A 17785-nucleotide genomic window follows, 5' to 3' on the forward strand; every position below is an offset into this window, starting at 1 on the left:
TGTGGTAGGCGATTGGGTTTTGAAGCAAGAGACAGCTCATGTAAAGAAACTGGAACCTAATTGGACCGGACCCTACAGAGTTACCGGAGTAGTGGGGAAAGGAGCATATCGTTTGGCCGAAGCTGGCGGACGTCCCATTGCGCGTCCTTGGAACGCAATACACCTGAAAAGGTATTTCCATTAGTTAAGTTTGTCAATTTTGCTACAAGTTCTTCACAAATAAGGCTGAATATGTCCACAGTCAGCCAAACTTTTCTTTATTTTGCTTCTATATTCAATACAACTCTCCTCTATTTTTGTTTCTTTTTATACAAATGGGGGCATACGAACTATATGATTACGCAACTTTTATGCGCATGCCAAGTCGCACTATGCGTTAGAAGCAAAACATTTACAATGATTTTTACACAAAAAGAACAAAAACACAAACACAAAAACCAACATGCACACAAGACACAAAACACATGAATTATGGCCCAGCATGCTTACACAAGCTATCCCACATCGACAAAACATTATGTGCCACATTTTGTTATATATGGGAATATTCAAATAGTTAATTACGGTGTAAGGAGGGCCCACTGGTATTTAAGGCTGTCAGGCTCAATACCAGAGGCATTCCTTACACCGACTTTTTTGACAACATTTAGTCTATGTCCCACATCGGATAGAAATAGAAAAGAAATGCGGTTCATATATGCGTGGTCCACAACATTTGGCTGCCAAGAATGGAGTATCAGTGGAGGCAGGTCTCTAAAGTCAACAAATAGAGAACTTCACAGCCACTGTTACTCGCTTTCTTGGCCTCCTATCATTTTTGAGTCTTCGGCCTCATAATAAGTGATTTGAGGAAAAATATAAGATAAACCTCCCCTCAGGCTCAGTGCCGGGGAGTAATTCATTCGCCTCGGACCCCAAGTGTCCGGCTCGGCAAAACCTCCCCTCAGGCTCAGCGCCGGGGAGTAGTTCTCTCGCCTCGGACCCTAAGTGTTCGGCTCTGCAAAACCCCCCTCCGGCTCCACGCCAAGGAATGTATAATTCGCCTCGGATCCTGAGTATCCGAGACAGCTTCGGACCCTAAGTGTCCTATTCAGCACTAGTCCTCCACACTCAGTGCCGAGGAATAATTCGCCTCGGATCCTGAGTATCCGAGACAGCTTCGGACCCTAAGTGTCCTATTCAGCAATATTCCTCCACACTCAGTGCCCAGGAGTAATTCGCTTTATACCTCTGATACTCAGATCAGAACTCTTTCCTCCGGACTCCAAGTGTTTAATACCTTGTGTATGCGGATATGTCATAAGTTCATCATATTCCACCCCACATCAGGAACACATGAGAAGGAAAGAGTATGTATACGTCTACTGAAGGCAAGTAGAAGGCGAGGAGGGTTCATTTAACAGTTAAATCATTGTCCATACGACTCATCCTGCGATATCAACTAAACTGTTAAAAGGATCTCCTTCTTCCCACAATCCTTGCGTTTTCACGGATAGCATAAATCCGAAGCATAAGACAATGTTTAGTGTTTAAACACATTACCAGTCAGAGAAATATGAACAGTATCAAGAGCATACAGCAAAAACAAGTCAGGCAAGCCTAAAACGAAAAGTTATATTCATTATCCCAAAACAGGCTGTTCATATTTACAAAATACATAGTTCTACTTCCTCTTCGGATCGAAGGGAGTAGATTCAAAAGCATCCACTACATTAGGACTTGAGGTAGCCGCAGGCGCAGGGGAGCTAGGAGTACCCTTTAGGTGTGCCTTCACCATCTCGGCAAAGCGAATTTCAGCTTCCAAAGCCTCTGGCCCTTCATCGTATGGGAAGTGCACCCCCACCTGCTTGTCAAAGGCGTCCGGATCCATCGTCTTAGGGCCTGAGCCCTGATTATAGCCAGACCGGAACGCTTTAGCACTAGCCAGGTGCGCCAGACAGGAGTAGCGCCCCTGCATTTGCTTCCCCGCCTTGAAGCAAGTAGTAAGAGCCTCGGTCAGGCGTTGAACCTCAGCCTGAAGAGAATCCACCTTAGCCTCAGAGGCTGACAACTGCCTCTTATACGCATCCTTGGCTTCAGAAGCTATCTTCAGATTGGTAGAGGCAGTAGTGGCTCTCTTCTCTGCATTGTCAAGATCCTTTTCCAACTTCTTGATGGAGAGGGATTGAGCTTCAGCAGTGGCGCAGAGGGCCATGGTGTGGTATAGACTCTGTTTAACAGGGAAGCAAATATAAGCACAAATAGAAACATAAGCAAGCAAGAGTAACATAATTCTGAAGGTGCAATGCGAACCTCTATGGCCCGGACTGGGGCAGAGGGGAGTAGTTGCTCCAACCCCATTTGGCTGATGGCTTCCTTATCCTTTGGGAGCCACATTCCTCGAGCCACCGCCAGTGCAGCTGAAGGGTTTGTAACCACAGAATCCCCTGAGTGTAGGACTGACTTGTTAGCCCTGGTGAAGGAAGGAGTCCAAGGAGCCCCAGTCTCAGCAAGAACAAAGGCCCTGACTTCATCTTCAGGTTCGGCCTCTCCAGCTTTTTTCCCTCTGCTTTTAGAGGGGATTTTGCCCTTGCCAGAGGAAGAGGGGTTGAGGCGAGATTTCTTCAATGGTGGTTCCTCAACCTCCACCTCATCCTCAGTTGATCCAATGACGACCAAGGGTTGGGCATCTCCGGCTTTCTTTTTCAAAGCCTCAGCCCGCCGTATCTCCTCCTCGGTCATAGGGAAACTGTCAAAGGATGGTAAAGCCAGATCCATGAGGTCTGCAGCAACGGCACTGGAAGCAATGTCCTTGAGGTTGGAAGAAGTTAGCAGGTCCTCGATAGGAGAGGGGTCACTCCAGACTCGTTCCTCAAGAAAAGAAAGTCTGTTCCTTGCTACGGAGGCTGGGAATGTAGCTGAAAAAACACCAAGAAATTCATAAATACGGCGAAATATTAAGACTTGGCAAGGAAAACAGCCAGAACACTTGGTATGAAGGGAGGTTAAATATTGTATACCTAATTTCCCGAATTTGCGCGGAATGGGAAGCGCAATTGATTGGGACACGAACCATTTTCCTTTAACTACAACCATCCTTTCTTTCCATTTCTTTTCGGATGAAGGAAGGTTCGTGCATATCCTTTGATGAAGGGGAGAGGTAAAAAAGAAGCGACAAGGCTCGGTCCCATGTTTAGATATATTGTAAGTAAGCAGAAGGTCGGTAAGGGTCAAATCCAGAGCCTCTAATCTCCGGCGCACCAACAACGCCGAAAGGATGCGAAAGAAATTGGGATTTACTTGAAGGGGGGCAAGACCTAGCTTATTGAAAACTAAATGATTGAAGGGATGAAGAGGGAATCGGAGGGCGTTAAGGTGCCCTACCGAAAGAAGCAACTCATCCTCCTCAATTCCCTCGCCGGAGGTGAAATCGGCACCCTCGGGATATTCTGCAATGTCTACTCCTTCAGGAACATCAAATTCTTCCATTACCGAAGCAATAGAGAATTTGATGCGGCGAATAGAGATGATTGCTTTCTTCTCTTCATGAGTAAGAACGTAATCAGAGCCTGAGGTGGATGTTTCGGTTGGAAGAGGGGAAGTACCTGATGCATTCAACGAAGGGCGATCTGTAGAAACCCTAGGAGGGGGAGCCCTAATGCGAATGGGGGAAGATGAAGGTGTGGATTCAGAATCCCCAAGGTCTACACGATCGGGAGTAGACAAAGTACTCATAATGAAAGATTGAGGAAAAAGATGCGAAACTAACCTGACAAAGTGATAGAAGCGATGGAATGAAGGACGCAGAAGTGCAGCGAGGGCAAATGTAACTCTTGCAAAGTCTTGTGTGACGGATTAATAATGAAAGACCACGAACCGTTTCTGAAGCAAAGTAAAAACCGGTTTCAATTCCCTATTTAATAGGAGCCGTCACTCAATTAAAAATGGAATTTGGGGCAAAGTGTGGAGGGAAAAAAACTCCCTCCAATAAGAAGCGCACACGTCACCACTACCCATATCTACATTCCAAGGACATATAAGGCCCATCATGCTCAAGCCCAAATTGAGGGTATTTACAGCCCAAGACCATTGTTAGTTATCCTCCAACTTCCATCAAGGCCGAATCAAGAAGTCATCAGCCCAGCTTGTCGTCAGCCCAGCGTATGAGTATTTAACATCCGGCCTGTTACCCAAGCCCAGCCGGATCAAAATATATTCAGCCCAAGAATGCGCAAATCCTACCATTTGAAGGATTTACTGCAGAAGGAAAATTCGGATAGGAAGTTCTGTACAAGGCAATTTCTATGTATGGAAGATTCGACAATGGAAAGAACTCTATTAGAAACGAATGGTTATATAGAAAGAATTGGAGGGCAAGCAACGCGAGTCCTACCATAATTTTGCAATCTTTTGTATATAAATAGAGGCTAAGACCTCCAATAAAGGATCAAGCAATTCCACACTTCTCTATACATTGTTCTTATTTATTTTTATTGTTTTTGAGTGAGTTGTTTTATTTTTCTCAGTCATTATTGGTTGAGCGAAATTTTGCACCTACACCATGAAAAGAAAAATTTTCATTAAAAATTATTTTTCATTACCACTTAATTTTCTCATAAAATTTTTCAACAAAAATATACCGGAAAAAGTTTGATTTGCCAACAAAAATATACAGGAAAAGTTTGATTTGTTGAGGAGGGTTTTATCAACTTACAATACTTAATTTTCTTTTATGATAAATTTCATGCTATTCAAACCATAAAATGACAAATTCTAATAATTATATATATTTTTTTCATGCTAATCAAATATACGATGAAATAATTTTATTTTACTTTTTACTATTAATTTTTATCTAACTAAAAGAGTCTGTTAGTTTTTTTTTTTTTTTTTTTTTTTGACAATTAATTATCTCCCATAATTTGGGGAGACTTGAACAGTCCCATCTTTCATTCAGAAAGGAGGGAAAATATCACCGGGCAAGACTGGACACGTGTTGGTGGTGGTTGGGTAAAAAAAACCATGTCTTCTTGGAAATAAAACAATAAAGCATCAGATAGGTTTGGAAGAAATTTGGAAGGAAAGAGAAACTAAACAACATTTTTTTTTTTTTAAAAAGGTAAATAGGGTTGAGTTTAGTAACAAAAAACGTTTTGTGTTGTCAGCCTCTAAAAAGGCAAAACAAAAATAAAAAACATGTTTAATAATATATTTTTGTTTTTTTATAACAGAAAACGTTTTTCATTTTTTGTGAAGGAAGGAAGAAACATAAAAAAAAAAAAGAAAAAAAAAAAAGGTGTTTCTCATGTTTTCGATACTATTGAGCAAATATATTTTTACTATTATTATTACATACACACAGTTTATTTCAAATAAAATATATGTTATTCATGTTATATAGGTTACATATTAAATACTAATAAAAATAATTTTTTAATATACAATTATATTATATTATATATTAGTGTAAATTATTCTTTATTTAACAAAAATATATTTTTAAAACATAATATATTATATAATATTGTAAACTACTTTTTGGGACAAAAAAAATTATTTATTATTTATTTTATATAATATTAATAAATTATTATGCAACATATATAATATATGATTATACATACCATATCTATATTATATTATATTATAGTTATATAATTTAATATTTATTATAATATAATATATGTTAAATATATTATATATTATATAATAAATGTATAGAAGATGCATATGTATGTATAGGGGTTTTCAAAAAATTCGGTAAATCGAAAAATCGAACTAGACCGAACTGAATTGAGTGGTTTGGGCTAGTTGTATAGAGATTTGGTTTGGTCTTGGGCCCAAAATTATGGAATCGTAATTTTTCGATCCGGTCCTGGTTTAAGGTCCTGCTAAACCGGGCCGACTCGACCGAACCGTTACTATGTTATATTATATATATATATATATATATATATATATATATATATATATATATATATATATGTATATCATACCCTAAACTTAAATCAAGTAAAGTTCTCGCGGCTCACGTGACCCCAAAATTATCTTAACTTTTTATTTCTTTTGTTCTTTAAATTCCTTAAATTTCTTTTTAAAAAAGTCAAATTTCCCTTTTTGAATCATATCTCAATTTTCTTTATTTTCAAATATATCTCAATTTTCTTTCCTTTTTTCTTCTTAAATTTTTTCTTTTTGCGTGTTATATCAATGTTAGTTGGTTTATTTTATTTTATTTTTATTTTTAAACTTTGCCCCGAATTAAAATCCTAGTTCCGCCCTTGGTTGCCATGAAACTTTATATACCGGGAAAAATAAAAAATTTTGTTTTTAAAAATAAAATAAAAAGGAAACCTAACCAAACCAAACCGGTTTTTTGCGGTTTGGTTTGGTTTGTTTCCATGGGCATTATGATTCAGTTTGGTTTAAAAAATAGTGGAACCGTTATAAATGGTTTGGTCCCAAAAAACTCCCAATCTGGACCAAACCGGACTGTGTGCACCCCTATGTATGTACTTATATACATAAGTAGTGTGAGTAATTTTGTCCTAATATATCTTATTTTGTACTTATGTATTGGGTATTATTAGGATTTTTAAATTGAATATTATATTTTAGGGTAAAGTGCAAAAAACCTCCTGAATTATTGGCTTTTTGCAACTAACCCCCTGAATTAAAGATTGCCTCCAAAAATTATTAATTTGTTGCAATTAAGGACAAACCCATCACAAAAGACTATTTTACCATTTGTTATTAAATTTGTCATTTCTTATTAAATTATTTATTATTATATTTTCTCTTATTTAAATATTAATTATACCATTACCTTAATTTTATAATTAGTATCAATTGATTATAAAAATGGAAAAAAAAAAAAAATTGTAGCTATCATTTTCTAAAATGATTAACTTATTATAATAAAATTAATTATACTTACTTTAAAAAAATTTAGTATAAAAAAATATCTTATTTTTCAAACAAATTTCATGAAAAATTAATAAATTACGTAAATAAAAATATTTTATTTTTAATGCAATATATTCATGAAAATTAAGAAATTACTTAAATTGTTTCAAAATTTTCTATTTAAGATTTTTATTTAAATAATTAATTTTAAAAATTAAAGGCAAACTTATGCAAATTTATTGGAGAATATTTCATCAAATTATTATTAATTTTTTTCATAATTTATTTTAACAAGAAAAATATATCAAGTGTAATTCAATAAGAAAGGGTATTATGGTCATTTAATGAAAAATAGGTAAGACAATGGGGCATGAGCTCGAGCCTTAAAACTTAGGCTCGAGCTTTAGTACTTGGATTCTTCCAAACTTCACCATTTAAGCTCTCGGTTTGTTTTGAATGACCGGCAACGACTCTGTAAATTTTAATATCAGTCTTTTCATCATAAAGTCTTGGTTTTAACTGTTTCTTTGGGAAAATATTTATAAACACACAATAAATATAAATCAGTCTAACAACAGACAGAGTAGCACTTTAGGTCTTAACATACGTATATATTAGAGGCTCGAATATACAATATTCAGCGCTCATTACACCTCCAAACTTACATATTGCTAATCCATTAACAATACAGAACTAAAAAGCCGCTTTCGTGAGAATCATGATTGTATTTAACCTATGCAACAAGCCTTTAAACCCCTAGGTTACCCCTAATGGACGAGTTGTAGTCTCGTGAGGGTTTCTAGTGATGGTACTCACAAACATCTCAGATAGTGTCTTAATTGCATAATAAGCTCATTCAAGCCTGTTTTCAAATTATAATATCCCAGCAGTTCATCAATCAACCAAATACAGTAAGTATTGCCAATTATATTAATCAGAAAACTTTCAACTTCCAATTTCAATTAACAGCCATGGTCTCCATATGTCAGTTTAATTATTTATTCAACAATCTCAATCTCCAAAACCCTTTAAAAGTAAAACTTACAATTTTAAACATATGACTTACTATTCATACTTGTATTCATTTATACTACGATAATTTAGGGGATTTTGTTCACAAAACATAGTTTAGGGGATTATTTGCAAATTTAGACATAATTGAGGTTTTTTTTTTTTTTTTTTTTTTTTTTTTTTTTTTTTTGCACTTTATCCTATATTTTATTATCTAGTATTGGATACTTTTAATATTTGTGAAATAATTGAATTGTATTAATATTTTTGACTTTTTTTTGTACTAATGAAAAAAAATTAAAATTAAAATTAAATAATTAAAAAATGTTATGTAAATTTTTAACAAATATGTATTATTAAATACTGCTATTATTTTTTGCTTTTAAAATTGTGAGAACAACAGGTGGTTAATAAATGCCATTTTTACTTTTTATTGTCACTCTAGAAAACATATTTATGTTTCGGCTTAGGTTATAACTTGTACAAAGTAGTATTAATTTCCAATAACCGAAAAAATAAATATTTCCAATAAAAAGTTTACTTGGTACTCCTTTGGCATTACGGCACGAAATGAAAATCAAAATTTCTTTAATTCAAGAGAAAATTCAAACAGATTAAAATTGAATTAGGATATATTATAAAATGATGAAGAATGATAGACACGACGTCGTTGAAGATACTATGCTAAACAGCAAATGGTTTGTCTCTAGGGTTCTCTTTGGGGGGCAAAGCTAGGGCAGGGCTTATACGTTTCTCAAAATTATAGGGCTTCAGAGTCGCCGTCTCTCGGAATTCCTAAAATCTGGTGAACAATGTCGGATTTTTTGCCCAGAGAAGTGATGGGTGAGATCCTTGCAAGACTACCTGTGAAGACTGTTGTACAGATCAGGTGCGTTTGCAAATCATGGAATTCTCTAATCACTAGTGATAATTTCATCACCTTATATCTCAATCGAACTACCCATTTGAACAACACCAACAACACTCACCTACTTCTCGTTAGGCAATGCACTAAAAATCAAGACAAAGAGGAAGAGGAAGAGCATTACTCGCTACATTTTGATAACCAATCGTTTGATACATATCGTGTGAACCTCGAAAGTCCAACCCCAGTTTTTGAATCTTATTTCCGAATACTTGGTTCTTGTAATGGTTTGGTATGCCTCAGTGATGATTTATGCAGTTATACGGATCTTACCTTTCTGTGGAACCCCACTATTAGAAAATGGTTGGAGCTTCCAGAGCCCCGTGTTACCTTTCAATCGTATGGCCCGCATTGGCTTGCTCTTGGTTTTGGCTTCGATTGCAGGACTAATGATTATAAGGTAGTTAGAGTTGTCTTCCCCGAATTCGGGGAAGTCAGCTCTCATTGTGAGGTTGAGCTGTACTCGCTTAAACAAGGTTCTTGGAGAAGCATTAGTAGCACTACTCGTCCCCGATATCGAATCAATTATACTTCATCTGCCACACAGGCTTTTTTCAATGGGGCTGTCCATTGGATTGGAGGTGGTTATCGTGATTATCCTCCTTTGATCTTCTCATTCGATATGAGTACTGAGGAATTCCACGAGATGAAGTTGCCAACAAGTCTAGTGTGCGCAGGTGTCCTAGATTTGAATATTGCAGTGATTAAGGAGTCACTCTCTGTTTTCCAGTATCATAGAACAACAACTAGACAAGTGTCAATATGGGTGATGAAAGAATACCGCGTGTCAGAGTCTTGGGCCCAACTGTTCACTGTAGATTTGGATCGAGGTTACGGGAAGATAATTGGATTCAGGAGGAACGGTGAAGTTCTCTTGCCATCAAATGGGGATATGCTTTCAGTTGACCTACAGGCTCAACAAAGTACTTTTTGTGGAATCCGTGGTGTTGCGAAATCATTTTATGTTGGTAATTACACGGAGAGCTTAGTCTTGCTCAACAAAGGAATTGGATTGTTTGGGGATGCAAACACAGTCTCGTGATGCAGTTACTTCAAAGGATGGAGGAGTTGCAAGAACCAAGAAAATTTTGTTAAGTGATAAACAATAGGAAGAGCAAGCAAATACACAACCTTGCATTAAAATTCCTCTTTTGAATGCTAGTTCAATTACTCTGCTGGATAGCATGTATATCACAAGTAAGAGTAGTTGTGGAGATTAATAGCTGCAGTATTAATATTAATCCTTTTTGTTATCACTGCGTGAAACTTTTTTTGTTCACTATCTGTTTGCATGTGCTTCATTTGTCCTAGTTAGCTCTTTTTACTAATGTTATTTGTTTTACTTATCCAAAAAGGAAGGAAAACATATGGTTGTGAATCATGTTTAGCCTCCTAGCGAATGAATTCTATTATGGTGATAACAAGTCTTGTTTTTCTTTATCTTTGTGGGAGTATATATACTAATGATGATGGGTTTAACTACTATATGGATGAAGAGAATTAGGAGTCCAAAGGAATGGCATTTCATTCTTGGAGTTTCCTATTTTTCTCTTAGGCACGAACGACTAATCTAACCAGTGAAGAATGGTGATATTATTTTATTTTTTCTAAGATTTTTCCTCCCCAAGTTATAAAATGTGAAACACCAGTATTTCATGATCTATGTTTATATACAGTATTATTATTTTCTCATTTTAAAAGTTAACTTTTCTGTATGGTGAGGCTAAAAAAACTTGAGACACCTTATTTTTAGAGACTTTGCCTGGAATTGCCCCCGGAGCACTGTAACTAGATTTTTTTTTCCCAGGCCTAGGTCTCCAGTTTGCTCTTCTGCATCTATGCACCTTTATTGGTTTGAGCTTAATGGTATGCTTAAATTGCCCTTCTACTACATAGGTAGTACACATGAGAGTACCATTATCACAGTGATAACACAGCCCTATTATATGTTGTTTTCATCCACCTCATATCTCAATCGAACTATCCATTTGAATAGCACCAACAACACTCACCTACTTCTCGTTAGGCACTGCACTTTAAATGAAGAGGAAGAGGAAGAGCATTACTCCTTGCATTTTGATAACCCATTTGGTACATATCGTATGAATCTGGAAAGTCCAACCCCAGTTTTTGAATATTATTTCCGGATACTTGGTTCTTGTAATGGTCTGGTATGCCTCAGTGATGATTTATACAGTTATACGAATCTGAACTTTCTGTGGAACCCCACTATTAGAAAATGGGTGGAGCTTCTAGAGCCCCGTGTTACCTTTGAATCGTATGGCCCGCATTGGCTTGCTCTTGGTTATGGCTTCGATTGCAGGACTAATGATTATAAGTTGTTTAGAATTGTGTTCCCCGAATATGAAGGCTCTTCTACCTCTCGTTATGAGGTTGAGCTGTACGCGCTTAAAGAAGGTTCTTGGAGAAGCATTAGTAGCCCTACTCGTACCAGATATCATATCTGTTATCCTTCATTTGTGGCACAGGCTTTTGTCAATGGCGCTGTCCATTGGATTGGAGGTGGTTTTCGTGATTATCCTACTTTGATCTTCTCATTCGATATGAGTACTGAGGAATTCCACGAGATAGAGTTGCCAACAAGTCAACAAGGTGCACGGGGTGCTAAATTTGTCTATTGCAGTGATTATGGGATTCACTCTCTGTTTTCCAGTATCATTCAACAACAACTAGACAAGTGTCAATATGGCTGATGAAAGAATACAGAGTGGAACAGTCTTGGACCAAACTGTTCACTTTAGATTTGGATGGAGGTTTTGGGAAGATATTGGATTCAGGAGGAACGGTGAACTTGATTTTCCATCAAAAGGGGATACGGTGTCATCAAATGGGGATATGCTTTCAGTTAACCTACAGGCTCAATAAAGTATTTTTTGTGGGATATGTGGTGTTGCAAAATCATTTAATGTTGGTAATTACACGGAGAGCTCAGTCTTGCTCAACAAAGGAATTGGAGTGTTTGGAGTTGCAAACAGTCTTGTGATGCAGTTACTTCAAGGAGAGCTTTTATTGTTCTTAAGGGAAAGGATGGAGTTGAAAGAACCAAGAAAATCTTGTTAAGTGAAAAACAATAGGAAGAGCAAGCAAATATATGTTTCCAGGTTTTTAGCTTACATGAATGCCAATACACAACCTTTGCATTAAAATACCTTTGAATGCTAGTTCAATTACTCTGCTGGATAGGATGTAAATCACAAGTAAAGAGTATATGCGGAGATTAATAGCTGCAGTATTAATATTAATCCTTTTTGTTATCACCTTTTATGTTTGTGCTTCTTTTGTCCTAGTTAGCTCTTTCTACTAACGTGATTATGTATTTACTTTGTCTTACCTTCTTTTTAACAACTACTTGTCTTACATTTTACACTTGTGGTTCATTATTTAACTCAATCGTTGACGTACCCTTTTTTTCTCTTCTTCAATGTAACTTCTTTTATGATAGAACTGGTTCCCATCTAAGGCAAGAGTGAGCTATGTCGTTTGGCAAATGGCTTTTAAATGCTAGTTAAAGATTTATATTTTTCTTACTTCTTGGTTCTTTCCTTTTAAATCCTCTAAACGCTATTTGATTACACTGTGGATAACTTTGTTTGAAAATATAGCTTGTTTCTTTCAAGTGGTTGGGTTCAAGCGAAACCCTAAGAATTATGTAACAATGACACGTCAGAAAATTGTAGATAGTTTTTAATGGATTTGCTTAGATCTATTGAGGTTTGATTCCTCTACTGTACTGTGTTTCTCTTGAGTTGTTCCAATCTTTTGGCTTTTTTCATTTATTTGTTTTACTTATCAAAAAAAGGGAGGACAGCAAATGGTTGCAAATGATGTTTTAGCCTCCTAGTGTATTCTCTTATGGGTTATATTACAAGCCTTGTTTATCTTTATCTTTGTGGTCAGTTTTCTTTGACAAACTGTGGAAGAAAAGAAAATGATAGAAGAATGAGCAGTGTGGATGGGTATGATATCTCCTCTCCAAAGGGGGAGATTGAGAGTCGAGCCCTGCTATGGGCAATGCTTGAACTTACGGAAAAAATAAATAAATAGAAGAATTGGAGCATATATAATTATGATGATGGGAGCATATGGATGAAGAGTCCAAAGGAATAGCTTTTCATTCTTGGAGTTACCCATTTTTCAGTAGTAATTTATTTTACCTTCTTTTTAATTCACAAGTTAAAGCAAACTTACACAGCCCCTCAACATGCTCTTTGTGGGTTTTGAGAAGAGAGATCATTACCAGCTTAATTTCATTTTTATATTGTTGATTGGGATTTGGGAATGGCTAACTTGGTTGGACTGAGAAAAGCAGAAGAAAATGACGAAAACAAGAATGGAAGAAAAAGTAGCCTCTGATTTGTTTTGATTTTTACTTGGCAGACAATCTTGACGACTCCTGCGAAAGAAAAAGAAAGAGAGAAGTGGACTACTATATAAGTTTTAAATTAAATATTATCCTAAATTATACAAGTTTTAAATTATAATTATATCCCCTATATATTATAATATTATAAATATTATTAGATATAATGATATAAATAATTAAAACTTTTTTATTTTTATTTTTTTGTATTTATTATTATCATCTAACAGAATAAAAAAAGAAAAGAAAAACATGGCCTCTTTCGTACTAATGTCTTAACTTGGTTGGACCGAGAAAAGCAGAAGAAAAGGATAACAAGACTGGAAGAAAAGGTGGTAGCCTCTGATTTGTTTTTATTTTTACTTGGCAGTCAATCTTGGCTCCTTCTAGATGGTTTGGAATTAAGAGGAAATGGTGGATCCCCATAACCTGCTTCGCTGTGAGAAATTTTAACAGTGGGATTGCCACGACTTTGCTGAGTTGCATATGACACCTGTAACAGTAAAAACATTTTGAGTATAAAAAAAAAGTAAAATGTTACCCTTATGCTACTAACACATCCTTTCTCCTCTATAAATTCTTGTTCTTTCAAAAACGGGACGAAAGAAAAAAAACAGAGAAGTGGACTACTATATAAGTTTTAAATTAAATATTATCTTAAATTATACGAGTTTTAAATTATAATTATATCCCCTGTATATTATAATATTATAAATATTATTAGATATAATGATATAAATAATTAAAACTTTTTTATTTTTATTTTTATTTTTTTGTATTTATTATTATCATCTAACAGAACAAAAAAAGAAAAGAAAAACATGGCCTCTTTCGTACTAATATCTTATCTATTCCTTCTTTTCTCTCTCTTTTATCAAACTTTTTAAAAATACAATCTCTTTCGTACGCTTGACAGTTGGCAATTGACATTCTCTCCATTGTTGCGTGCCTCATCATCTCTCCTTGATCTCAACTAGCCAGCCGTCCCTCCTATGATTTATTTTATTTTTAGTTTTGGTGTTGAAAAAAATTATTCTCCAACTAACCACATGAACTAATACTAAAATTAAAAAAAACGGAATTATGGACGAGCAGTATCCTTCAGTAGTGTGTATATTATAAATATGGAGGTGCATGTGAGAAGGTGGTTATAGTTAAGCAAAGATGGAAATTGGGATAATTGTTCTTCTCGTTGTGGTGGTCGCCGCCATCATATGGTGGGCATGGAGGGTATTGAATTGGGTGTGGTTGAGGCCAAGGAAGCTAGAGAAGTGTCTGAGACAGCAAGGTCTCACTGGCAACTCCTACAGGGTATTGCTTGGAGACCTGAAAGAGAGGTCACAGATGATCAAACAAGCAAATTCCAAGCCCATCAATCTCTCCCATGATATCGTCCACCGTGTCATGCCCTACATCCATAAATGCATCCACAACTATGGTGCTCGCTACTACTATATATTATGTCTCATATCAATCATCTCATTAATTTCTACAATCATATATACTACTACTACTACTGTCTACTATGACCAAAGAAATTGATTTTCTTTAATTTGCAGGTAAGAATTCCTTTATATGGCTTGGACCAAAACCATTGGTGCTCATCAGGGATCCTGAACTCTGGAGGGAAATATTATCTAAGAATTATCACTTTCAGAAGCCCCAAGCAAATCCACTGACCAACTTGCTAGCGGCTGGACTGGCGACCTTTGAGACTGAGAAATGGTCCAAACACAGAAAAATTATCAATCCTGCTTTCCATCTAGAGAAGCTCAAGGTACTTCATCTTTCTCTTGCCCTTTTATGCCTCATTTAATTAATTAATTAATTAATAGATGCTAGCAAGAGTCACATACTTTATTTCTTAATGCAATATAAATATTGTACACTAACTGTCATAGGGTTTTTCTCTTCACTGTTTCATATAGCATATGCTTCCGGCCTTTGATTTAAGTTGTAGCGAGATGCTGAGCAAATGGGAAAAGATGGTTTCAGAGAAGGAGTCATGTGAGTTGGATGTGTGGCCTTATCTACAAACGTTATCTAGCGATGTCATTTCACGTACTGCATTTGGTAGTAGCTATGAAGAAGGCACAAGGATATTTGAACTTCAAAGGGAACAAGCTGAACTTGTACTTCAGGTTTCACAGTCAATTTATATCCCAGGATGGAGGTAAAACAATATTATTACTTCAACTTTCTTTATACAATTAATTAGTTTTTACGAGAAAATTTAGTGCTGAAAATAGTTTAGCAAGAAATTATTTTACCATGGCAAGTATAGCTTAGTTCCATATTACCAGAACAATTTTGTTATGAGACAGAAAAACAATGAAAGCAAGAAAAGGAAATATTGAAAGTTCATAGGCAGGTTGAATGCTTTCTGAAAACCCTTTTTTTGAAAATCGAATAAAAAAATACTGAGTCTCAGAAAGCACTATTTTCTGTTCTTGAAGACTTTGTACTTTTCACTGTGCTTGACAACTATTTTCGTAGAAGAGAACCAAACAAGACAAATTTTTATACTATTGAAAAGTTAAGAATAAAAAGATTAGAATTAAAATTCAACTTCTACTTAACCGGTAGTCTTTTTTATTTTATTTTAGAGCTATAACTAATTGTGCATAATCAGCCAAAATTATAATAGAGGAACTGCCGGAAATTTTTTAGTTTTATTACTTAATGGAGTTATCAAGAGCAACCATTCTTTTCGGTTTTTCTTTCCTACAAAAATGATACATACATAAGTTATGCTGTAATTACAAAATTCAGTTAGTATTCTAAACACCTTTTACAAGAGAAATGAAGAAAAGTTATCAGAATTTGAAAGAACCAAATAAAATAAATGAGTTAATTAAGTAGCTGCTAATTAATCTTCCCATATTCCTTTTTCTTTTTTCTTTTTTCTTTTTTTTCTTTTGTGTCTTGATATTTGCATGTAGGTTTTTGCCAACTAAGAGGAACAAAAGGATGAAGGAAATCAACAAAGAAGTGCATGCTTCATTAAGGGTTATTATTGAAAAAAGATTGAAGGCAATGAAGGCTGGAGAAGCCAGTAATGTTGACTTATTGAGTATATTACTGGAATCAAATTTCAAAGAAACTCAACGACATGGAGACAAGAAGAATGTTGGAATGAGTACTGAAGAGGTCGTTGAAGAGTGCAAGCTTTTCTACTTTGCTGGGCAAGAGACCACCTCTGCTTTGCTTGTTTGGACAATGGTTTTATTGAGTAGGCATTCAAATTGGCAAAAGCGTGCTAGAGAAGAGGTTTTGCAAGTCTTTGGGAATAACAAGCCAGATCTTGATGGGTTGAATCACCTGAAAATTGTAAGTGTATTTTTTGTTTTTTTTTCACCAATTGGCATATATAATCTTTATACACTATTATAATTTTTTAACTTTCCAAACTACTATTTTACTTTTGAAGTTCATCTTGCACATTATTAGGCTTTGTGGTAGGGGGAAGGTTAATTAATTGAAAGTCTTCACAAAACTGTAGGCTTTTACTGGTATTTCCTTATTTTTTAGATAAAGACAATATATATATAACTCATCTTATTATCACTCCTAAATGTATACCAGCTGAAAACCGAATACGTACAAGAAATGACAGAGTATATTATTCTTATTATCAAAACTGATTAAAATTTTTTATTATGGTGTCGTCATCATTATCCTTGCCTTAGTCCCATATGAATGGTGTCAGTTTCAAAAGATTATAGATCATGAGAACTTAAGGAAAAGTATAATATATTGTATTTCATTATAATATTATCCCTTTTGATTTATTTTTTAGCTCTTCGAACCAACATAAAATCAATCATTTTATCTACAACTATTGACAACTTCTTTTTACAGGTAACTATGATTTTGTATGAGGTTCTAAGGTTATACCCACCTGCAGCTGCAATGACTCGAACTATTCATGAGGACACAAAGTTAGGAGAAATATCGTTTCCAGCTGGAGTGCACCTTTCATTACCCATAATTCAAATTCATCATGACCATGAATTATGGGGTGATGATGCAGAGGAGTTCAAACCAGAGAGATTTGCTGAAGGAGTGTCAAAGGTGACAAAGGGCCAAGTCTCGTTTTTTCCATTCGGCTGGGGACCCCGGATATGCATTGGACAAAACTTTGCCATGTTGGAAGCGAAAATGGCATTGGCTATGATTCTACAACGTTTCTCCTTCGAGCTTTCACCATCTTATGCGCATGCTCCTTACATTGTCATAATACTTCAACCTCAGTACGGTGCTCACTTGATTTTACACAAAGTCTAGTATTGAAAGCCATCGCTCATAAATAGCAAGGACGTACATTTCTAGCTGTGGATTTTCATGTCATGTAAAATGAGAATAAAATTTTTGTACGAACCATTTTGAACCTAACATTTCCACTCTGAGCAACGACGCTTTTATACATTATAATTTGATCTTGTTACATTCTATTCTAGTGGCTTGGGGGTGAGTTTAATTTGACTCTGATATTATTGAATTAAGAGGAAATAGTGGATCCCCACAACAGCTCAGCTCTCTGTTCTATTCTCTAGACATTTGTTGTTACTTTCTTCTATTTG

General features: G+C 35.5%; 3 protein-coding genes across 3 annotated transcripts; all 3 read left to right on the top strand.

Moving 5' to 3' along the window:
* The first annotated feature begins 8593 nt into the window (after window positions 1–8593).
* LOC132308983 (F-box/kelch-repeat protein At3g06240-like) lies at window positions 8594–10261 on the top strand. Its single transcript, XM_059807304.1, has one exon. The coding sequence runs from the start codon at window positions 8709–8711 to the stop codon at window positions 9861–9863; it is 1155 nt and encodes a 384-aa protein (XP_059663287.1). The 5' UTR covers window positions 8594–8708; the 3' UTR covers window positions 9864–10261.
* Window positions 10262–10659: 398 nt separating this feature from the next.
* Window positions 10660–11535, top strand: LOC132310061 (F-box protein At3g07870-like). The gene has a single exon (XM_059808300.1). The coding sequence runs from the start codon at window positions 10660–10662 to the stop codon at window positions 11533–11535; it is 876 nt and encodes a 291-aa protein (XP_059664283.1).
* Window positions 11536–14208: 2673 nt separating this feature from the next.
* Window positions 14209–17649, top strand: LOC132308980 (cytochrome P450 CYP72A219-like). The gene is made up of 5 exons (XM_059807303.1): window positions 14209–14640; window positions 14762–14979; window positions 15131–15375; window positions 16145–16532; window positions 17064–17649. Exons 1-5 carry the CDS (start codon window positions 14367–14369, stop codon window positions 17487–17489), a joined length of 1551 nt encoding a protein of 516 aa, XP_059663286.1. The 5' UTR covers window positions 14209–14366; the 3' UTR covers window positions 17490–17649.
* The last annotated feature ends 136 nt before the right edge of the window (window positions 17650–17785 follow it).

The sequence above is a fragment of the Cornus florida genome, unplaced genomic scaffold, assembly GCF_030987335.1.
Source record: "Cornus florida cultivar Cherokee Brave unplaced genomic scaffold, ASM3098733v1 CherokeeBrave_3.0.0_Hap2_Chr05, whole genome shotgun sequence".
Lineage (NCBI taxonomy): Eukaryota > Viridiplantae > Streptophyta > Magnoliopsida > Cornales > Cornaceae > Cornus > Cornus florida.

Coding starts and splice junctions, on each gene's coding strand:
- LOC132308983 (XM_059807304.1), top strand. CDS start 8,709: ATGTCGGATTTTTTGCCCAGAGAAGTGATGGGTGAGATCCTTGCAAGA.
- LOC132310061 (XM_059808300.1), top strand. CDS start 10,660: ATGCACCTTTATTGGTTTGAGCTTAATGGTATGCTTAAATTGCCCTTC.
- LOC132308980 (XM_059807303.1), top strand. CDS start 14,367: ATGGAAATTGGGATAATTGTTCTTCTCGTTGTGGTGGTCGCCGCCATC. Junction 14,641..14,761: donor TAAATGCATCCACAACTATG/GTGCTCGCTACT, acceptor TTTAATTTGCAG/GTAAGAATTCCTTTATATGG. Junction 14,980..15,130: donor TCCATCTAGAGAAGCTCAAG/GTACTTCATCTT, acceptor TGTTTCATATAG/CATATGCTTCCGGCCTTTGA.